At 41.3% G+C, this 18688-nt stretch overlaps 1 protein-coding gene across 4 annotated transcripts in view; it reads left to right on the top strand.

The window, feature by feature from the left end:
- The window catches only part of LOC115154188 (cell adhesion molecule 1), a 499358-nt gene that overhangs the window by 443562 nt on the left and 37108 nt on the right, over nt 1-18688 (top strand). For 2 of the 4 annotated variants that reach the window (XM_029700153.1, XM_029700151.1), the window contains one exon: nt 16401-16433. The exons of the other annotated variants lie outside the window; for them this stretch is intronic. In XM_029700153.1, coding sequence (XP_029556013.1) covers nt 16401-16433 — 33 coding nt within the window. The remainder of the gene's footprint in view (nt 1-16400; nt 16434-18688) is intronic. 4 annotated transcript variants of the gene reach the window in all.

Raw genomic sequence — 18688 nt, 5'->3', positions numbered from 1 at the left:
ACCAGAGGACATTTCTCCAAAAAGTATGATCTTTGTCCCCATGTGCAGTTGCAAACTGTAGTCTGTCTTTTTTATGGCGGTTTTGGAGCAGTGGCTTCTTCCTTGCTGAGCGGCCTTTCAGGTTATGTCGATATAGGACTCGTTTTACTGTGAATATAGATAATTTTGTACCTGTTTCCTCTAGCATCTTCACAAGATCCTCTGATGTTGTTCTGGGATTGATTTGCACTTTTCGCACCAAAGTACGTTCATCTCTAGGAGACAGAATGTGTCTCCTTCCTGAGCGGTATGACGGCTGCATGGTCCCATGGTGTTTATACTTGTGTACTATTGTTTGTACAGATGAACATGGTACCATCAGACGTTTGGAAATTGCTCCCAAGGATGAACCAGACTTGTGGAGGTCTACACATTTTTTACTGAGGTCTTGGCTGATTTCTTTTGATTTTACCATGATGTCAAGCAGAGAGGCACTGAGTTTGAAGGTAGGCCTTGAAATACTTCCATAGGTACACCTCCAATTGACTCAAATGATGTCATTTAGCCTATCAGAAGCTTCTAAAGCCATGACATAATTTTCTGGAATTCTCCAAGCTGTTTAAAGGCACAGTCAACTTAGTGTATGTAAACTTCTGACCCACTGGAATTGTGATACAGTGAATTATAAGTGAAATTATCTGTCTGGAAAACAATTGTTGGAAAATGTACTTGTGTCATGCACAAAGTAGATAACTGACTTGCCAAAACTATAGTTTGTTAACAAGAAATTTGTGGAGTGGTTGAAAAACGAGTTTTAATGACTCCAACCTAAGTGTACATTATGTAAACTTCCGACTTCAACTGTATATAGCATCCACATTTACATCCAAGTGACAGGATCAGGGTAATTAACACTAGAAAAGCCTGGCTTCTTGGGACCCCAAAATATTCTAACAGTCTAATAATTTATTCTATTTTTATTTCACCTTTATTTAACCAGGTAGGCTAGTTGAGAACAAGTTCTCATTTGCAACTGCGACCTGGCCAAGATAAAGCAAAGCAGTTTGACACATACAACAACACAGAGTTACACATGGAATAAACAAACATACAATCAATAATACAGTAGGAAAATATATATACAGCATGTGCAAATGAGGTAGGATAAGAGAGGTAAGGCAATAAATAGGCCATGGTGGCAAAGTAATTACAATATAGCAATTAAACACTGGAATGGTAGGATGTGCAGAGGATGAATGTGCAAGTTGAGATACTGGGGTGCAAAGGAGCAAGATAAATAAATACAGTATGGGGATGAGGTAGATTGGATGGGCTATTTACAGATGAGCTATGTACAGGTGCAGTGATCTGTGATCTGCTCTGACAGCTGGTGCTTAAAGCTAGTGAGGGAGGTAAGAGTCTCCAGCTTCAGAGATTAATAAATTATAAACACATTTCAAATACAGTATGCTATCGTAAAACAAATATTTTGGTTGTGTTTATGAAGGTCTTGAGTAACATTAGAATACAAAATAGCATTTTAATTCGTTAATGTTAATATAGGCTATCTGTTTCCATGTGCTCAAGTGTGGAGTGCATGGAACAGTGGCGATTCTTGGAAAAAGTTACGTTTTGAAATAGAGCTCATCTCTTCAATTTTGATTAGTATTTTAATTGTTTTGGAAACCTCAGACTCTGCTCTTTCTGATACTATACTGTATATAAATAAAACTGTCTTACCTTCATGTGACTTAAAAAAGTAACTTCTTGGAAATTACATGTCCTCTTCTTATCAAAATTCTAAAAGCATACGTGTGTTAAATATACTTATTTTGGAAAATTCAAGGACGGAAGGGGGCATGACTTTAAAAAGGGCAGAGATATTTACATTTGTAATTCATATTAAGCAAAAAAGTGTTAAAACATAAAAACACAAACTCAGATCTCCACGATCAGACATACAAACGAACAGACTGTCTGGCTGCCATCTTGGATTATATTTTTGTGTTCCTACTGGAAGGGCCAGGCTCAGGGTCCCTCCTCCCACTGCAACTCAAGGCTGTCAATGGCACTCCTCAGAGCTGCCCGCTTGCGCCCATCACAATTCTCTCTAAAATGTTCACCCGCTTTCTCTCTCCCTCTCTCTTTCTCCCTTTCTCTCCTTCTCACCATCTCCCCCTATCTCTCTCTCTCCTCTCTCCTCTCTCTCTCTCGTTGCTTCCACAATCTTATCACGATCTGGGGCTGTATCCCGTCCTGTCTGACTCCTTTGTGTTTCCTAAGGGGTGACAATGACACCCTATTTTCAAACGCTCAGACAAAAGAGCTGGGACTGGGACAGGCAGATGACTCCCTTCTCTTCCATTCACATTCATATATTGTAGAGACATAGACTCTTCTTTCCTCTGGTGAGGTGCGTCTCACTTCGACCAGAAAAGTTCAGGTCCCTTGCCACTCCTCAAAATATATTTGCCTTATGCAAAAGCGATATGCGAAAAGTTAACTGTCCCCTTGCGCTGTCGCGAGAATGCATTCACAATGACCTCGGCAGTTAGCGGTAAAGTGATATGTTAAAGTTCAGATCGGTGCTCGACTAAACTTTTGTTAGCCTTTGGAGCCGGCGTTGTAAATGCTGAGCACTGATGTTATGGTTGCATGGAGTCACTCGTTTGATCCTATTTCCTGTTATGGCTATTATACAGAAAGGAGTTACATTGATACATTTAGCTCTGATCTCTCCCCTGCCTTTCTTGTATCATCTTGTACCTGATGCAATGAAAAGGCAATAGATTTTATTTTTCTGTTGCAACTCCTGCTACCTTAGCTCACCAGTTACTGCAGATTCAATGTTTCTCCTTACTACCGGTTAGGCTTACTTTTAAGCCCCCCAAACAAAACAGACTTGAATTGTTTTTTTGTCTTGGAGAAACACTGACAAGATACCAATGAGTCCTCTAGATCTGGGACCACATGTACTGACCGTCTCAGAGTAAGAGTGCTGATCTAGGATTAGTTTTGCCTTTGAGGTAAAAATGAATTAGACTACATGGACAGGGGAACCTGATCCTAGATCAGCGCTTCTACTCTGAGACGCTTTTTGACAACGAGCCCTAGCATTTGCAGACTGCCAGTTGATCTATAATTGATGTTGAAACATTCTGTTAAGTGAGTAATGGACATGGATGTGACTATCGCCAACTGTATTTCCTTTCTCAGTCCAATCGCTAATATGTGCATGACAAGATGATGATAGCATAAATCATTAGTCAACTCTATTATCAGGTCAATACGACATCTCGGTTGCCATACTATTGTGGACTAACTATAACCATTTGATTGTATTAGATTTTCAACTTAGTGCCACATAAAGCCATTTGCAACGGTTAGTAAATGCACAATTTTCTTTCTCTTTGTTCATAATGACACTCATTGTCAGAAACAGTTGCTAAAGGCCATTTTTGGCATTGCAATTTCAAATCTCCTGATTGTGCATAAACAAAACAACACTTTACAACGGCCGTTTGAGCAGAGCAGCCTTGAACTAGAAATCCAATCAAAGTCTCTGACAGACCTTTCTCCGCACAGTTGGAACAAATCTAGACCGGGAAAAAACAAGCATTGTGCTCGATTATGCCATCTGATTGGATGCTGATAAGTTACACCTTCTACTCACACCAAACAAGCGGGTGTGTCTAAGTAGGCTGTTACCTGCTTTGTCAGACTCATGTAATCTAGTATCGCAATAAAATAATATGAGGTATTTTATTGTTCAAACGGTGGATACTTTGAAGAATCTAACATCTGAAATATATTTTGCTTTGTTTAACACTTGTTTGGTTACTAGAGGATTCCATATCTGTTATTTCATAATTTTGATGTCTTCACTATTATTCTACAATGTAGAAAATAGTAAAATAAAGAAAAACCCTTGAATGAGTTGGTGTATCCAAACTTTTGACTGGTACTGTATGTCACTAGTAGTAAACATATATAATGGGGAATTGATAAAAAGAGTAGTTCAAGACATATCGAAAGGGAGGATGAATGCAATTGAAAGAACCTGAATTTATCATATTTTCTACAGTTGTTATTTGTCTGCGTTATGTATACTGAACAAAAATATAAACACAACATGTAAAGTGTTGGTCCCATGTTTCATGAGCTGAAATAAAATCTCCCTGAAATTTTCCATACGCACAAAAAGGTTGTTTCACTCAAGGTGTGGCATATCAAGAAGCTGATTAAACAGCTTGATCATTACACAGGTGCACCTTGTGCTTGGGACAATAAAAGGCCACTTTGAAACGTGCAGTTTTGTCACGCAATACATTGCCAAAGATGTCTTAAGTTTTGAGGAAGCTTGCAATTGGCATGCTGACTGCAGGAATGTCCACCAGAGTTGTTGCCAGAGAATTTAATGTTAATTTCTCTACCATATGCCGCCTCCAACGTTGTTTTAGAGAATTTGTCAGTACGCCCAACCGGCCTCACAACCACAGACCACGTGTAACCACGCCAGCCCAGGATCTTCACATCCAGCTTCACCTTCACCTGCGGGATTGTCTGAGACCAGCCACCCGGACAGCGGATGAAACTGAGGGGTATTTCTGTCTGTAATGAAGCCCTTTTGAGGGAAAAACTCATTCTGATTGACTGGTCCTGGCTCCCCGGTGGGTGGGCCTGGCTCCCAAGTGAGTGGGCCTATGCCCTCCCATGCCCAACAATGGCTGTGTTCTTCTGCCCATTCATGTGAAATCCATAGATTAGGGCCTAATTCATTTATTTCAATTGACTGATTTCCTTACATGAAGTGTAACTGTAAATTGTTGAAATTGTTGCAAGCTGCGTTAATATTTTTGTTCAGTGTAAGTTTCTAACGGAGATTTTCATTTCTGTCACATATGGAACCACTGTCATCAGGTGCGCTGTTTAGAATAGAGTTTTCCCGCGAATGACATTTTGGCAAGTGTTTGAAAATGAGGAGTTGCATGTTCTGTTAAGATTAATTACTATCATCTAAATGTGATTTCTGTCATTCTGAGCACAGTGGATGGACGCCCTAATGGATAATGCTCCCAAAAGATGTTTATTAAATGGCCAGTGAATTCAAATTTTCCTGGTCCCGTTGTCCAGTGCCACATTTTCCTAACGGAAACCCTGACACACACATACCCCAATGAGTTGGAAGCAATGGTTCAGCCGCAGTGCAGCATTCCTGCACGTTATAGACGTTAATGCACTGAACACTTACTGAGAATAAAGTTTACTTATGCAGGAACGCAGTGACAAACTTAACTTGCACATGCTGTAGACATACTGCACTGTAAATAATGACAACACATTGTTCCTATGTTGTTGCACTTAATAAAGTGGACCTCAACATGGCAGACTCGTCATTTTTAGAAAGATAAACCCCATTTATGGGTATCTTTCCCAGGCCGTCTTTTTGCTTTTAACTTGTAACATTATTCCTGTGTATTTAGATGTGAGGGAACAGTCTCTTATGGACGTTATGCGCTCTGCCGGCTGATTATATTTCTCCACAAGCGCAGATGCGTATAGATCAGAGGCAGTAGCGGCAAGAAAATCTATCAAAGCCCCCGCCGGGTAGATGCCACGTAGAAATGTAATACATTTTTGATAAACTGGCTATAAGGAGACTGGAATGGGGGTATACTGCACTTTTATAAAAATCTATTATAGCCTCAACTCAAGACTAAGATGCTCAGCGGCTTCAGGAGGTGACATTTAGATATTACTAAATTGCCGTTTACACTGCAAATAAATGGCTATATGGAAGGACCTTGCTCACTACCATCCGCACGAGGGACAGATGTCATTCATTTAAAAAAAAAAATGGCCCTCTAAACACAGCTCCGAAATGTATGTTTATCGATATTTTGCCATTGTTTTAATATTTTTTTTTTTGCTTTTAAAAAGCTTTTACAAATGTGATTAAAGGCCAACGCTCGCTCTCGTTCTATCTGTACGTCTCCATTTTTACCCTCTCCCATCTACTTTATCCCTCCCTTTATCTCGCATTCTTTTTGGTCCTATTCCCAAATCATTCTTCCTACCAAATCTTTCTTTCAGCTTCCCTTATTCTTGCCCTCCCTCTTTGTATTGTTTCCCTCCATTTCTTGTGTTCCCTTATTCGTTCCCTCCATCTCCTTCTCTATCTTTAATCTTTATGTCAGTCAGAAAGGCAAAGCAAGAGCTTTTCCGCTTGACATGCAGCGTTTTGTGCTGGCCCTGTCCTAAGGGCAGGCCGTTGTCCTTTTGGTAGTCAGGGGCAACAGTAGTTATTGTCATCTCTAATGTCATCTCTAATGCGGACCCACTCCTGTTTGGAGAAGTCCACAGATACCAAGACACTCAGTCATCTAGAACACTCCCTACCTCTATCTTTCCTGCTCTCTCTTCATACACCTCTAGCATTCTCTCTGGCTCCCTCTCTCTCCTACTCTCCCTTCTCTTTCTCCATCCCTCTCTTTCTCCTCCCCTTACTTCTTCGCTCCCTTTCTCTCTCAGCTTAAATACAGTATATGACTAATGATGTACCAAAACGAGATGTCAGAGAATTACAGTCAGCTCAACCCAGCAACGTAAATAGACACTCGTAAAGCAGCGTTTGGGAGACAGAAAAAGCCATTAATAAAATGTACCCCCGCTAATAAAACGGAAATGAATTAGGAGACCGAGGTGCCACCGCCTGTTAATTGATGAAAAGCTATAAACAGAGACGGCAACCAATTCATTTCACCCCCCTCCAAACACAAAAACATAAAAACGACAACAGCAAAAACGCTTTTGTCAATACTTAAATTGCATAAACACCATCTGGTAAACTGATTTTGGGATTGAACAAATGAAATGCCCTTTCCTGCACAAGCACTCGCAAGATAGAGTTGTCCATTTCTCTTGATTCTTTCCAGCAGCATAAAGCAGGGACAGAAAGGGATGGCTCGCCGGCAGAGTATGGGCTAATTCACTAAAGGTCAATTGCATTACAATGGGGGAAAACAACAACTGCAGTTGTGTGATACACCGCTCAGAGTGCGCATCCCACTGAATTTATTAGGCTTAGCAACATGCAAACACAGAAATGCACCCAATACGTCTTTTTTATGTAGAGGTATATTGTTATTTGAGGCAATGTTTGCGCTCCATGATGGCTCCAAGGAGATGGAACTCATAAGGCAGGCTGGGGAAGGTAATCGGCGAGCTAGGCCTGAATCACCTACGTCCTACAACAATGAAGCTTGGTGTGCGTGTGCGCATCAACAGAAGAATTGATTCTTACATTTTTGTTGTATTTACACCTTGATTTGAATGGATATTCTCTGATAATTGATGTCAATTAAGCAAGATAATTGATGTCAAGTTAATTTAAATATAGAATGTTGGGACGTTTATGATTCTGTAGTGATTGCTGTAACCACCCACTAACAGAATAAGAATACACTATACAGTGCCGTCGGAAAGTATTCAGACCCCTTGACTTTTTCTACATTTTGTTACGTTACAGCGTTATTCTAAAATTGATTAAATATTTTTTTTCTTCTCAGCAATCTACACTCAATACCCCATAATGACAAAGCGAAAACCATTTTTTAGAATGTTTTGCACATGTATTAAAAATAAAAAACAGAACTAGCTTATTTACATACATATTCAGACCCTTTGCTATGAGACTCGAAATTGAGCTCAGGTGCATCCTGTTTCCATTGATCATCCTTGAGATGTTTCTACAACTTCATTGGTCAATTCAATTGATTGGACATTATTTGGAAAGGCACACACCTGTCTATATAAGGTCCCACAGTTGACAGTGCATGTCAAAGCAAAAACTAAGCCATGAGGTCGAAGGAATTGTCCGAGCTCCGAGACAGGATGGAGTCAAGGCACAGATCTGGGTAAAGGTACCAAATAAATGTCTGCAGCATTGAAGATCCCCAAGAACACAGTGGCCTCCATCATTCTTAAATGGAAGAAATTTGGAACCGCCAAAACTCTTCCTAGAACTGGCCGCCCGGCCAAACTGAGCAATCGAGGAGAAGGGCCTTGTTCAGGGAGGTGACCAAGAACCCCGATGGTCACACTGACAGAGCACCAGAGTTCCTCTGTGGAGATGGGAGAACCTTCCATAAGGACAACCATCTCTGTAGCACTCCACCAATCAGGCCTTTATGGTAGATTGGCCAGACGGAAGCCACTCCTCAGTAAAAGTCACATGACATCCCACTTGGAGTTTGCGAAAAGGCACCTAAATAATCTGACCATGAGAAACAAGATTCTCTGGTCTGATGAAACCAAGATTGAACTCTTTGGCATCATGCTGCCACCACCAGCAGCAGCGACTGGGAGACTAGTCACAATCGAGGCAATGATGAACGGAGCCAAGTGCAGGGAGATCCTTGATGAAAACCTGCTCCAGAGCGCTCAGGACCTCAAAATGGGGCAAAGGTTCACCTTCCAACAGGACAACGACACTAAGCACACAGCTAAGACAACTCAAGAGTGGCTTCGGGACAAGTCTCTGAATGTCCTTGAGTGGCCCAGCCAGACGCCGGACTTGAACGCGATCGAACATCTCTGGAGAGACCTGAAAATAGCTGTGCAGCAACGCTCCCCATCCAACCTGACAGAGCTTGAGAGGATCTGCAGAGAAGAATTTGAGAAACTCCCCAAATACAGGTGTACCAAGCTTGTAGCGTCATACCCAAGAAGACTTGATGCTGTAATCGCTGCCAAAGGTGCTTCAACAAAGTACTGAGTAAAGGGTCTTAATACTTACGTAAATGTGTTATTTCATTTAAAAAATGTGTTATTTCATTTAAAAAATGTATTTTTTAATCAGCAAACATTTCTAAAAACCTGTTTTTGCTTTGTCATTATTGGGTATTGTGTGTGTTTCATAAAATAAAAAATTGAATAAGGCTGTAACATAATGTGGAAAAAGTCATGGTGTCTGAATACTTTCCGAAGGCACTGTATATAGAAAAGTATGTGGACACCCCTTCAAATTTCAACCACACCCGTTTCTGACAGGTATATAAAATTGAGTGCACAGCCATGCAATCTCCATAGACAAACATTGGCAGTAGAATGGCCTTACTGAAGAGCTCAGTGACTTTCAACGTGGCACCGTCATAGGATGTCACCTTTCCAAAAAGTCTGTGAGTGCTGTTATTGTGAAATGGAAACTTCTAGGAGCAACAACGGCTCAGCAATCTCACAGAACGGGACCGCTGAATTTCTGAAGCGAGTAGCGGGTAAAACTCGTCTGTTCTCGGTTGCGACGCTGACTACAGAGTTCCAAACTGCCTCTGGAAGCAACGTCAGCACAAGAACTGTTCATCTGGAGCTTCATGAAATGGGTTTCCATGGCTGAGCAGCCACACACAAGCCTAAGATCATCATGTGGAATCCGATGGACAAATCTGTGTTTGGGAGATGCCAGAATAACGCTACCTGCCCCGATGCATAGTGCCAACTGTACACTTTGGTGGAGGAGGAATAATGGTTTGGGGCTGTTGTTCATGGTTTGGGCTAGGCCCCTCAGTGCCAGTAGAGGGATATCTTAATGCTACAGCATATAATGACGTTCTAGATGATTCTGTGCTTCCAACTTTGTGGCCCTTTTCAGTTTCAGTATGACAATGCCCCCGTGCACAAAGCGAGGTCCATACAGAAGTGGTTTGTCGAGATCGGTGTGGAAGAACTTGACTGGCCTGTACAGAGCCCTGACCTCGACCCCATTGAACACCTTTGGGATGAATTGGAACGCCGACTGGGAGCCAGGCCTAATTGCCCAACATCAGTGCCTGACCTCACTAACGTTGTTGCGGCTGAATGGAAGCAAGTCCACGCAGCAATGTTCCAACATCTAGTGGAAAGCCTTCCCAGAAGATTGGAGGCTGTTATAGCAGCAAAGGGGGGACCAACTCCATATTAATGCTCATGTTTTTGGAATGAGATGTTCAACAAGCAGGTGTCCACATACTTTTGGTCATGTAGTGTTTATCCAGAGGGTCATAGTATCTTTCCTCAGATAATGTACTCCACTAAAGATGAGTATTTTTACCAATTATGTAGTGTTAAAAAATAGTTTGGTAAACGCTGATCACCATTCGCGGTGAGTAAAGTAATGCTTTCAATAATTGTTTTCGCAAAAGGTGGGTAAATACTTTGCAAAAACATTTTACGCCTAATGTACTCTCTTAAATTTCAGACTTGATTTGCCCTAGCAAAAAATGGAACAACCCCTACAAAAATGTCAGATAATTATAATCCACATAATAATTAACGTTTCCTGTTGCTGCAGGATTATTTTCCTGCTGTGAGAAACTGGTCAAATTAAGATTGCAGATCTGTATGTGTGTTTACCCTCCACTACACCACTGATTTTGACTCTTATCAAACCCACATCAAGCCTCCTGGACTAAAAAGCATGATATAACTGTGGGCATTTTACTTCTACAGTGCAGAGACTGGTTCCAGTGGGGGTTCTCTCCTATGTACTGTCAACCAGAACAGGCTTTGAAGTGGTTGTGGTGCAGTGGTATTATCAGTAGCCCATTGTCACATCTACTGATGTTAGCTGCTGATGTCAGCAAGGATGCTAGTGCTTCAGGTGACCTTTGACACAAGGCAAGAGAGAGAAAGGGAGAGGGGGGGGTCCGAACCATGGGCTGGCGATAGCTCATCAGTAGACATATTGACCGGCTGGTGCAGCAGTCACAGCCAAGTATAGGGGTTAGCAGACATCCAGGGGCCACCAATGATTGAGGGTTGCAGAGACAGATGCTTTATTGTATTGCTTGATTTGAATGAGCAGCGATATATTACTACCGCATAGCAGGCTAGTGTAGCACACATAACCAGGACACATCCCTAGCGGAGCCCTTTGAGCAGCCCCTCCAGCTGTTTTAGGAGGACTGCTTAGAGCCCGTCTTTCCCGAAAATATTTTACTAGACCTCAAACAGAGGCTGTGATGTCATACTACGCCTTAAAATGTAGAACGATTTGACTGTGCCAGACGTTTGATTCTCTTTTCCTCATGCCTACTTGTTTCAGGACACTCATTGAACCGCTCCGTCTTTCTCCTCCCTCCTTCCTGAGGACACGCAGTCTGCTCCTCTTTGATAACTCATTCTACTTTCAAGCGTACCAGAGATGATCTGGCCTACAATCAGCCCAATAAAGGAAGCGCTAGGACCGGTTTGTGTAGGAGTAGCAGCTGCAAAGAAGCTAGTAAAAAGCGACCAGTGAAGTGGGCCCTTTTTAAAAGGTCAGAATACATTTTAAAGAGCAAGACGAGGAGGTGAAACAGTGTCCGTGTCCGAAATCTTGCTTGCCTACTACTTACTTAAACTGCATACTGTCTATTAATCGTACTACATACTATTTAACAACACATATCAGCATACTAGGCTCATCCCACTAAGAATGCGTAATCTAACGCTCAATTACGTTGATTCCCATCATTCGTTAATTTTGGTGCAGCTCGTCCCCTCAGCTGATTATCAGCTGTTGTCAAACACACGTCTCAAAAGACGATTCTTATCCTAAATAGTGTGCAGCGAATTCTACTAGATGAAAATACGAAATTAGTATGACATCCTGGCATTTAAAGCATACTCAAAATTTCACATAATATAATTTTTTGCATACCCAAAATGCCTACTATTTAGAACGCAAGTACGGGTATACGGACACAGCCAGTGCCTTCGCTGAGAAGCTCCTCAAGTGATTATGCTAAAGAGCTGTCATCCTAACTGGAGGCCTGTGGCATTACTTAACACAGACTACAATGTGTTTCTTCTGGAGGACCATAGGAATAGTCTCTGATAGGGACTTTATCTGGTCTTGCCTTCTGAGATCTCTCCCCGTTCCCTGTTCCTTTGGCAATAAATACGAAGGAGGCGAAGCGTTAACTCTCGTGTCCCTGGCGGCTTGATATGTACAAGTGTAGAGAAGCCTGCACTCCTTGGCACAGCGCAATGATGCAACATGAGAGGTAGTGAGAAGAGTGGTATGGAAAGTGAGAACACCTCCCTCCACTCACTCTCTTATGTCTACAGTAGATAAGAAAGGGAAACGGAGTCAACATGGGTGGTCTGTTTACATATACCTCTGGAAATGCATCCAGACCCGACTTAACCATGACTGAGATGGTGTCAAACCTGTCAGAATTAGAAATGTTTGATGCATATATTGTTGTTATGTTACCAATATTGACACATTGACCTTGTTCACGTGATTTAGGATGCGCTAGATGGTATCTGTTTTTGTTGACAGGTTTCTCAACAACAAATGTAACATTGGTTGGGTACAGACCTGATTTGATAAACAGTGACAAACCATGTTACCTGACAGGCTGCTTTGATTGGCAAGCAGACATCTCCATGCATTTCTAAAAGCAGCCGAGTCCTCCGTGTTTCATCCCAGGATGTCCCAAATGGCCCTATTTTAACTATATAATTCACTACTACAGTGCCTTCAGAAATGTAAAATTGATTAAATGGAGATTTTGTGCCACTGATCTACACACAATAGCCCACAATGTCAAAGTGGATTTTTTTGTGAGAATTTTTTACAAATTAAATATTTAAAGCTGAAATGTCTTTACTCAATAAGTATTCAACCCCTTCATTATGGCAAGCCTAAATTAGTTCAGGAGTAAACATGTGCTTAACAAGTCACATAATACATTGCATGGATTCACTCTGTGTGCAATAGTGGTTAACATTATTTTTTGTCATTACCCCATCTCTGTACCCCACACATACAATTATCTGTAAGGTACCTCAGGTAGTGCATTTCAAGCACAAGACTAGGGAGGTTTCCAATGCCTTGCAAAGAAGGGCACCTATTGGTAGATGGGTAAAAAAAAGCACAAAGATACAGGCGTCCTTCCTAACTCATTTGATGAAGAGAAAGGAAACCGCTCAGGTATTTCACCATGAGGCCAATGGTGATTTTAAAACAGTTACAGAGTTTAATGGCTGTGATAGGAGAAAACTGAGGATGGATCAACAACATTGTAGTTACTCCACAATACTAACCTAAATGACAGAGTGAAAAGAAGGAAGTTTTACAGAATAAAAATATTCCAAAACATGCATCCTGTTTGCAATAAGACACTAAAGTAATACTGCAAAAAATGTGGGAAAGAAATTTACTTTTTGTCCTGAATACAAAGCATTATGTTTGGGGCAAATCCAACACAACACATCACTGAGTACCACTCATGGTGGTGCATGGTGGTGGCTGCATCATGTTATGGATATGCTCGTCATCGGCAAGGCCTATGGAGTTTTTGTAGGATAAAAATAAATGGAATAGAGCTAAGCACAGGCAAAATCCAAGAGGAAACCTCTTTCAGTCTGCTTTCCAACAGACGCTGGGAGACAAATTCAAAAAATGAAGGTCAAATATACACTGGAGTTGCTTACCAAGACGACTTTGAATGTTCCTGGGTGGCCTATTTAAAGTTTTGACTTAAATCGTCTTGAAAATCTCTGGCAAGACTTGGAAATGGCTGTCTAGCAATGATCAACAACCAACTTGACAAAGCTTAAAAATAATAATAATATTTTAATTTAAAAAAAATTTTTAAAGGCAAATATTGAACAGTCCAGGTGTGCAAAGCTCTTTCCCAAAAAGACTCACAGCTGTAATCCCTTCCAAAGGTGATTTTAATATATATATTGACGCAGGGGGTTGAATACTTATCTAACTACGATACACTGCATGCCTAAAAGTATGTGGACACCTGATCATTGAACATCTCAAAATCATGGCCATTAATATGGAGTTGGTCCCCCTTTTGCTGCTATAACAGCCTCCACTCTTCTGCGAAGGCTTTCCACTAGATATTGGAACATTTCTGCGGGGACTTGCTTCCATTCAGCCACAAGGGCATTATTGAGGTTGGGAACTGAAGTTTGGTGTTTAGCCTGGCTCGCAGTTCCCGTTCCAATTCATCCCAAAGGTGTTCGATGGGGTTGAGGTCAGGGCTCTGTGCAGGCCAGTCAAGTTCTTCCACACCGATCTCGCCAAACCATTTCTGCATGGACCTTGTTTTGTGCACAGGGGCATTGTCATGCTGAAACAGAAAAGTGTTGCCACAAAGTTGGAATCACAGAATCATCTAGAATGTAATTGTAATGTGTAGCATTAAGATTTCCCATCACTGGAACTAAGGGGCCTAGCCCGAACCATGAAAAACAGCCCCAGACCATTATTCTTCCTCCACCAAACTTTACAGTTGGCACTATACATTTGAGGTAGCGTTCTCCTGGCATCCGCAAAACCCAGATTCGTCCGTCAGACTGCCAGATGGTGAAGCTTGATTCGGCACTCCAGAGTCCAATGGCAGCGGGCTTTACACCAGTCCAGCCGACGCTTGGCATTGTGCATGGTGATCTTAGGCTTGTGTGAGGCTGCTCGACCATGAAAACCCATTTCATGAAGCTCCCGAAATGAAGCAGTTATTGTGCTGACGTTGTTTCCAGAGGCAGTTTGGAACTCGGTAGTGAGTGTTGCAACCGAGGACAGATAATTTTTATACGTTATGCTCTTCAGCACTCGGCATTCCCGTTCTGTGAGCTTGTGTGGCTTACCACTTCACGGCTGATCAGTTGTTGCTTATAGATATTTCCACTTCACAATAAAAGCACTTACAGTTGACCGGGTCAACTCTAGCAGTGCAGAAATTGCACGAACTGACTTGTTGGAAAGGTGGCATCCCATATTGGGTGCCACGTTGAAAGTCACTGAGCTCTTCAGTATGGGACATTCTACTGCCAATGTTTGTCTATGGAGATTGCATGGCTGTGTGCTCGATTTTATACACCTGTCAGCAACGGGTGTGGCTGAAATTGCTGAATCCACAAATTTGAAGGGGTGTCCACGTACTTTTGGCCATGTAGTGCATATTAGTGTTTTTTCATTTATTTTTCCTTGATAAATAAAAATCTTCCACTTTGACAAAATATTGTGTAGATAAAGAAATACAATTAAATCCAGTTTAATTCAAATTTGTAACAACAAAGCATTGGGAAAAAGTCGAGGGGTGTGAATACTTTCTGAAGGCAATATGTGTAGTGCCATTTGGGACTCACTCGCAGTCATGGAGTGAGTGAGCCCTGTGGAGTGAGCCCTGTTCCCATCTCCCCCTACACCGATACGGTGGAGCGCAGTCAAATTGTATCTCCTTTGTTTCCTAAGATTTTGGATAAACACAGAGGAAACTGGTAAAACTGTACCCAAAATCATCAAGAGACCACAATCGGAATACAACTAGATGTTGGTTTAATCTCCCTGGAGAGGGAGCAGAATATGGAGTTACACCACACTCTTGCAGCGATTGACATTGCATAACAAGCTTTACAGTTTCCTGCTCCTCGAGGTCTAATGAAGTAAAAGTCTGGTAAAGGGAAAACAACCTTTGCTTGTGTCCCCACAATTGCGCTGCATGCGGACAATGACAAAGATCTTCCATGCATTAGACTCATTTGCGATAGTACATTGTGAATTTAAATGTGTACAGGCAACGGCAAAACTCATGGCTTGTTTATATTGATCCATCATGGATATTTATAGTTGAAAGGATAAATTAAATAAACAGCAAATTCCGATTTATTGGCTGCAGAGATAGAACAGTGCTTGTTTTATCACCTAATGTCCTCTGCAAACCACATGTAATTCATTGGAATACTCTTGATCATGAAAATATTATATTTTTCACTGAAATATAAAAATGGATGAATGTTTGCATATGCAGTGCTTTAGACTGTGAAAAATTTATATTTTCTCTCCTCTAAGGAACCAAAACATTTTTATTTCCTAACTCAAAGTTTAGGGTAGTATGCATGGGTAGTATGCATGCCCTGTAACATTGCAGTTTGTCACATCAAGGTTAGTATGATTGCATTTGACAAAGGTTGTTTCAGCTGTTGTAATTTATTGAGATTCCCAAAGTCATGTCATATCGATCGAAATATGCACAGCCATACCGAAATATGTGAAATGTTTTCCCCAACGCCCCAGAATCACATATGTCCACAATGGCCTCCAACATAATGCAGGAGTGTGTGTGTGCAGTTGTATTCTATTGATGAGCTGTCTGTGTACCACGCAAACACTTTGGCGCTCCCCTCACAGTTTGACGTACGATGTGTTTGTGTTGTGCTTTATCTTTATGCTACCTTGATTCTCTTTGATTTCCCTCAAGCCTCATGTCTTAGTCCTTGTCGTGTACTGGTCTCTAAATGCTTGCTTATGGGTTCCATTTGTTTTCTCCCTCCCGCCCCCATTTCTCCTTTTTTTGCATGCCACCTATTCCCTTCCTCCCTCCACCACCACCACTGCTCCTCCGCTTCGCTCCTCTCCTTCGCACTCGTGTGCTCAGACACTACGCCCAGCGCTGAACCCGCAGCTCACGGTTGGTATCTCTTCCCTCCTTTTTTTCTTCTGCCCACCACAGCATGCCCCACCACAGCATCACCCCACCACCTGATTACCAGCGCTGTTTTAATGTCTTGCTCTCCTTTGATTACTCTACTGTATTCTCTGCCACTACATGAAAATATGACTTGCTATGGTTTCATTCGTCTGTCTCTGCTTGTTTGTCTATATGTGCGTTTTTCTGTCTGTTTTTACATCTATTGCTCAATCCCAAAACATCACCTAGCCCCTACACACTTGTGTAGATCTGAAAGAGTCAGAAAGGTATAGCCAATATGGTATTAGCTCCATCTTGCCCTTTGATAGGCTAGGTGGAATTTTGACAGCATTGCTGATACATATTATGTAGGCCCCATTCCCCTATAAGACAGGAGTTAGGGGTCAATTTGGGGTTGGGCATTTTGTATGACAAGCCTGCTGGTCCGTTTAGCCAGTTTGTGCTTTTAGATAACTCCTCTGTGTTCGTAGCTTGTTATGCCAAACCAGTATGCCATGACAAGAGAGAAGAGTTAGCTACAGCACATACAGAATGGGACCAGGCTATCGTATGACTATCCATCCTTTTTTCTGTCTGTCTGTCTGTCTCTGTCTTCCTGTCCTTTCATCCGTCTTTCTGGCCATCAGTGTTAGAAACCTTCATTGGTTCACCTTAAATCCAAAATCACCCCATTTGGGTTTCTTTAATGAAAATGCCCACTCGTAATCTCCATGAGGGTGCATACTTCCTCGTTGACATTTGCCTTAAGTGTTCTCATTTTGTACCCAAAAGTAATAAATAATAACCCGCCTCAAATAATTTTTTCATTAATTTAAATGATGTCTAAATGGCTGGTTTCTTAAGGTGATACATCACAAACCTTTAGCTACCACTCAGGTACTCAGACAGCGTAGTTCAGTTTGCCAGACAATTACCACTTTGTTTCGTCCACATAAGGCACAAACAGCAAACTATTCACAGAGCTCAGAAGGCAAGACAATTTTGTATTCTGAAAAAATACACATAACACTGACTGGTGTTTTTTGGAAGAAAACTACCCTTATAACCCTCGGAGCGCATATGAATTATACATAGGGATGTACAACCTCAAGTTCATGTATTTTTAGGCACCTGTGTTGATACATCTCTCCTGTGATTATGTAGTCTAATATCTACATAGGCTAATATGTTAATTAAACCCTTGGCCTTCATCACATTCTATCAGCTAATCCCCATTGGCTCAGATGTCACGGTTGTCGTAGGATGAAGCGGACCAAAGTGCAGTGTGATTATCGTTCCACATATTTTATTGAACTGTGAAACTATGTAATACATACAAAATAAACTGAATGAACAAAAACAACAAACTGTGACGAAGAGTTAACATACACTTACTCAAAAACAATCTCCCACAAACCTAGGTGGGAAAAACACCTACTTAAGTATGATCTCCAATTAGAGACAACGATGACCAGCTGCCTCTAATTGGAGATCATCCCAAACAAATACCCAACATAGAAATACAAAACTAGAACATAACAACATAGAAAATCGAAACTAGAAAAAAAAACTGTCACGCCCTGACCTACTCTACCATAGAAAATAACAGCTTTCTATGGTCAGGACGTGACATCAGCACCCTCAACTCAGATCACGAGCTGTTGCTGCAGAGTCCTGACAAACTAACCAATATTAACGGACACCAGCTAAAATACTGTGGTGTGAAGGGATAGGTCCCTTCTATGAATTTTATTTATATGATTGAAATGACACCCACCCTGTATTCAAGATTATGCTCAGGTTATGTAAATTAGGGTTTAAGCATATGTGAAAGCGAAAGTTTTTAGATAATTTATATCAAACTCACCCGTTAATCTTTTCCAGTGAATTTTTTTTAAAGTATTTACTAAAATAAACTGAAGTAAAAAATATATTTAAAAAATTAAACAACAAATAATTAAGGAGCAACAATAAAATAACAGTAGCGAGGCTATATACAGGGGGTACCGGTACAGAATCAATGTGCGGGGGCACCGGTTAGACAAGGTAATTGAGGTAATATACACGTAATGTTAGCTAGCTAGCCAGACATCTAATGTCAGCTAATATTAGCTAGCTAACAGCAAGCTTTAACTTGGGGTATTTTGTTTAGACATGCCACTTTAACGTTAGCTAGCTAGCTAAACAATGAACTATCCCAATCCATAGAGTACTAGCAATGCAAACCGATTGTCATTGCTAGCTAAAGTTAACCA

The sequence above is a fragment of the Salmo trutta genome, chromosome 19, assembly GCF_901001165.1.
Source record: "Salmo trutta chromosome 19, fSalTru1.1, whole genome shotgun sequence".
NCBI lineage: Eukaryota > Metazoa > Chordata > Actinopteri > Salmoniformes > Salmonidae > Salmo > Salmo trutta.
The sequence above is the reverse complement of the archived record's forward strand: the minus strand, read 5'-3'. Positions and strand labels throughout refer to the sequence as shown.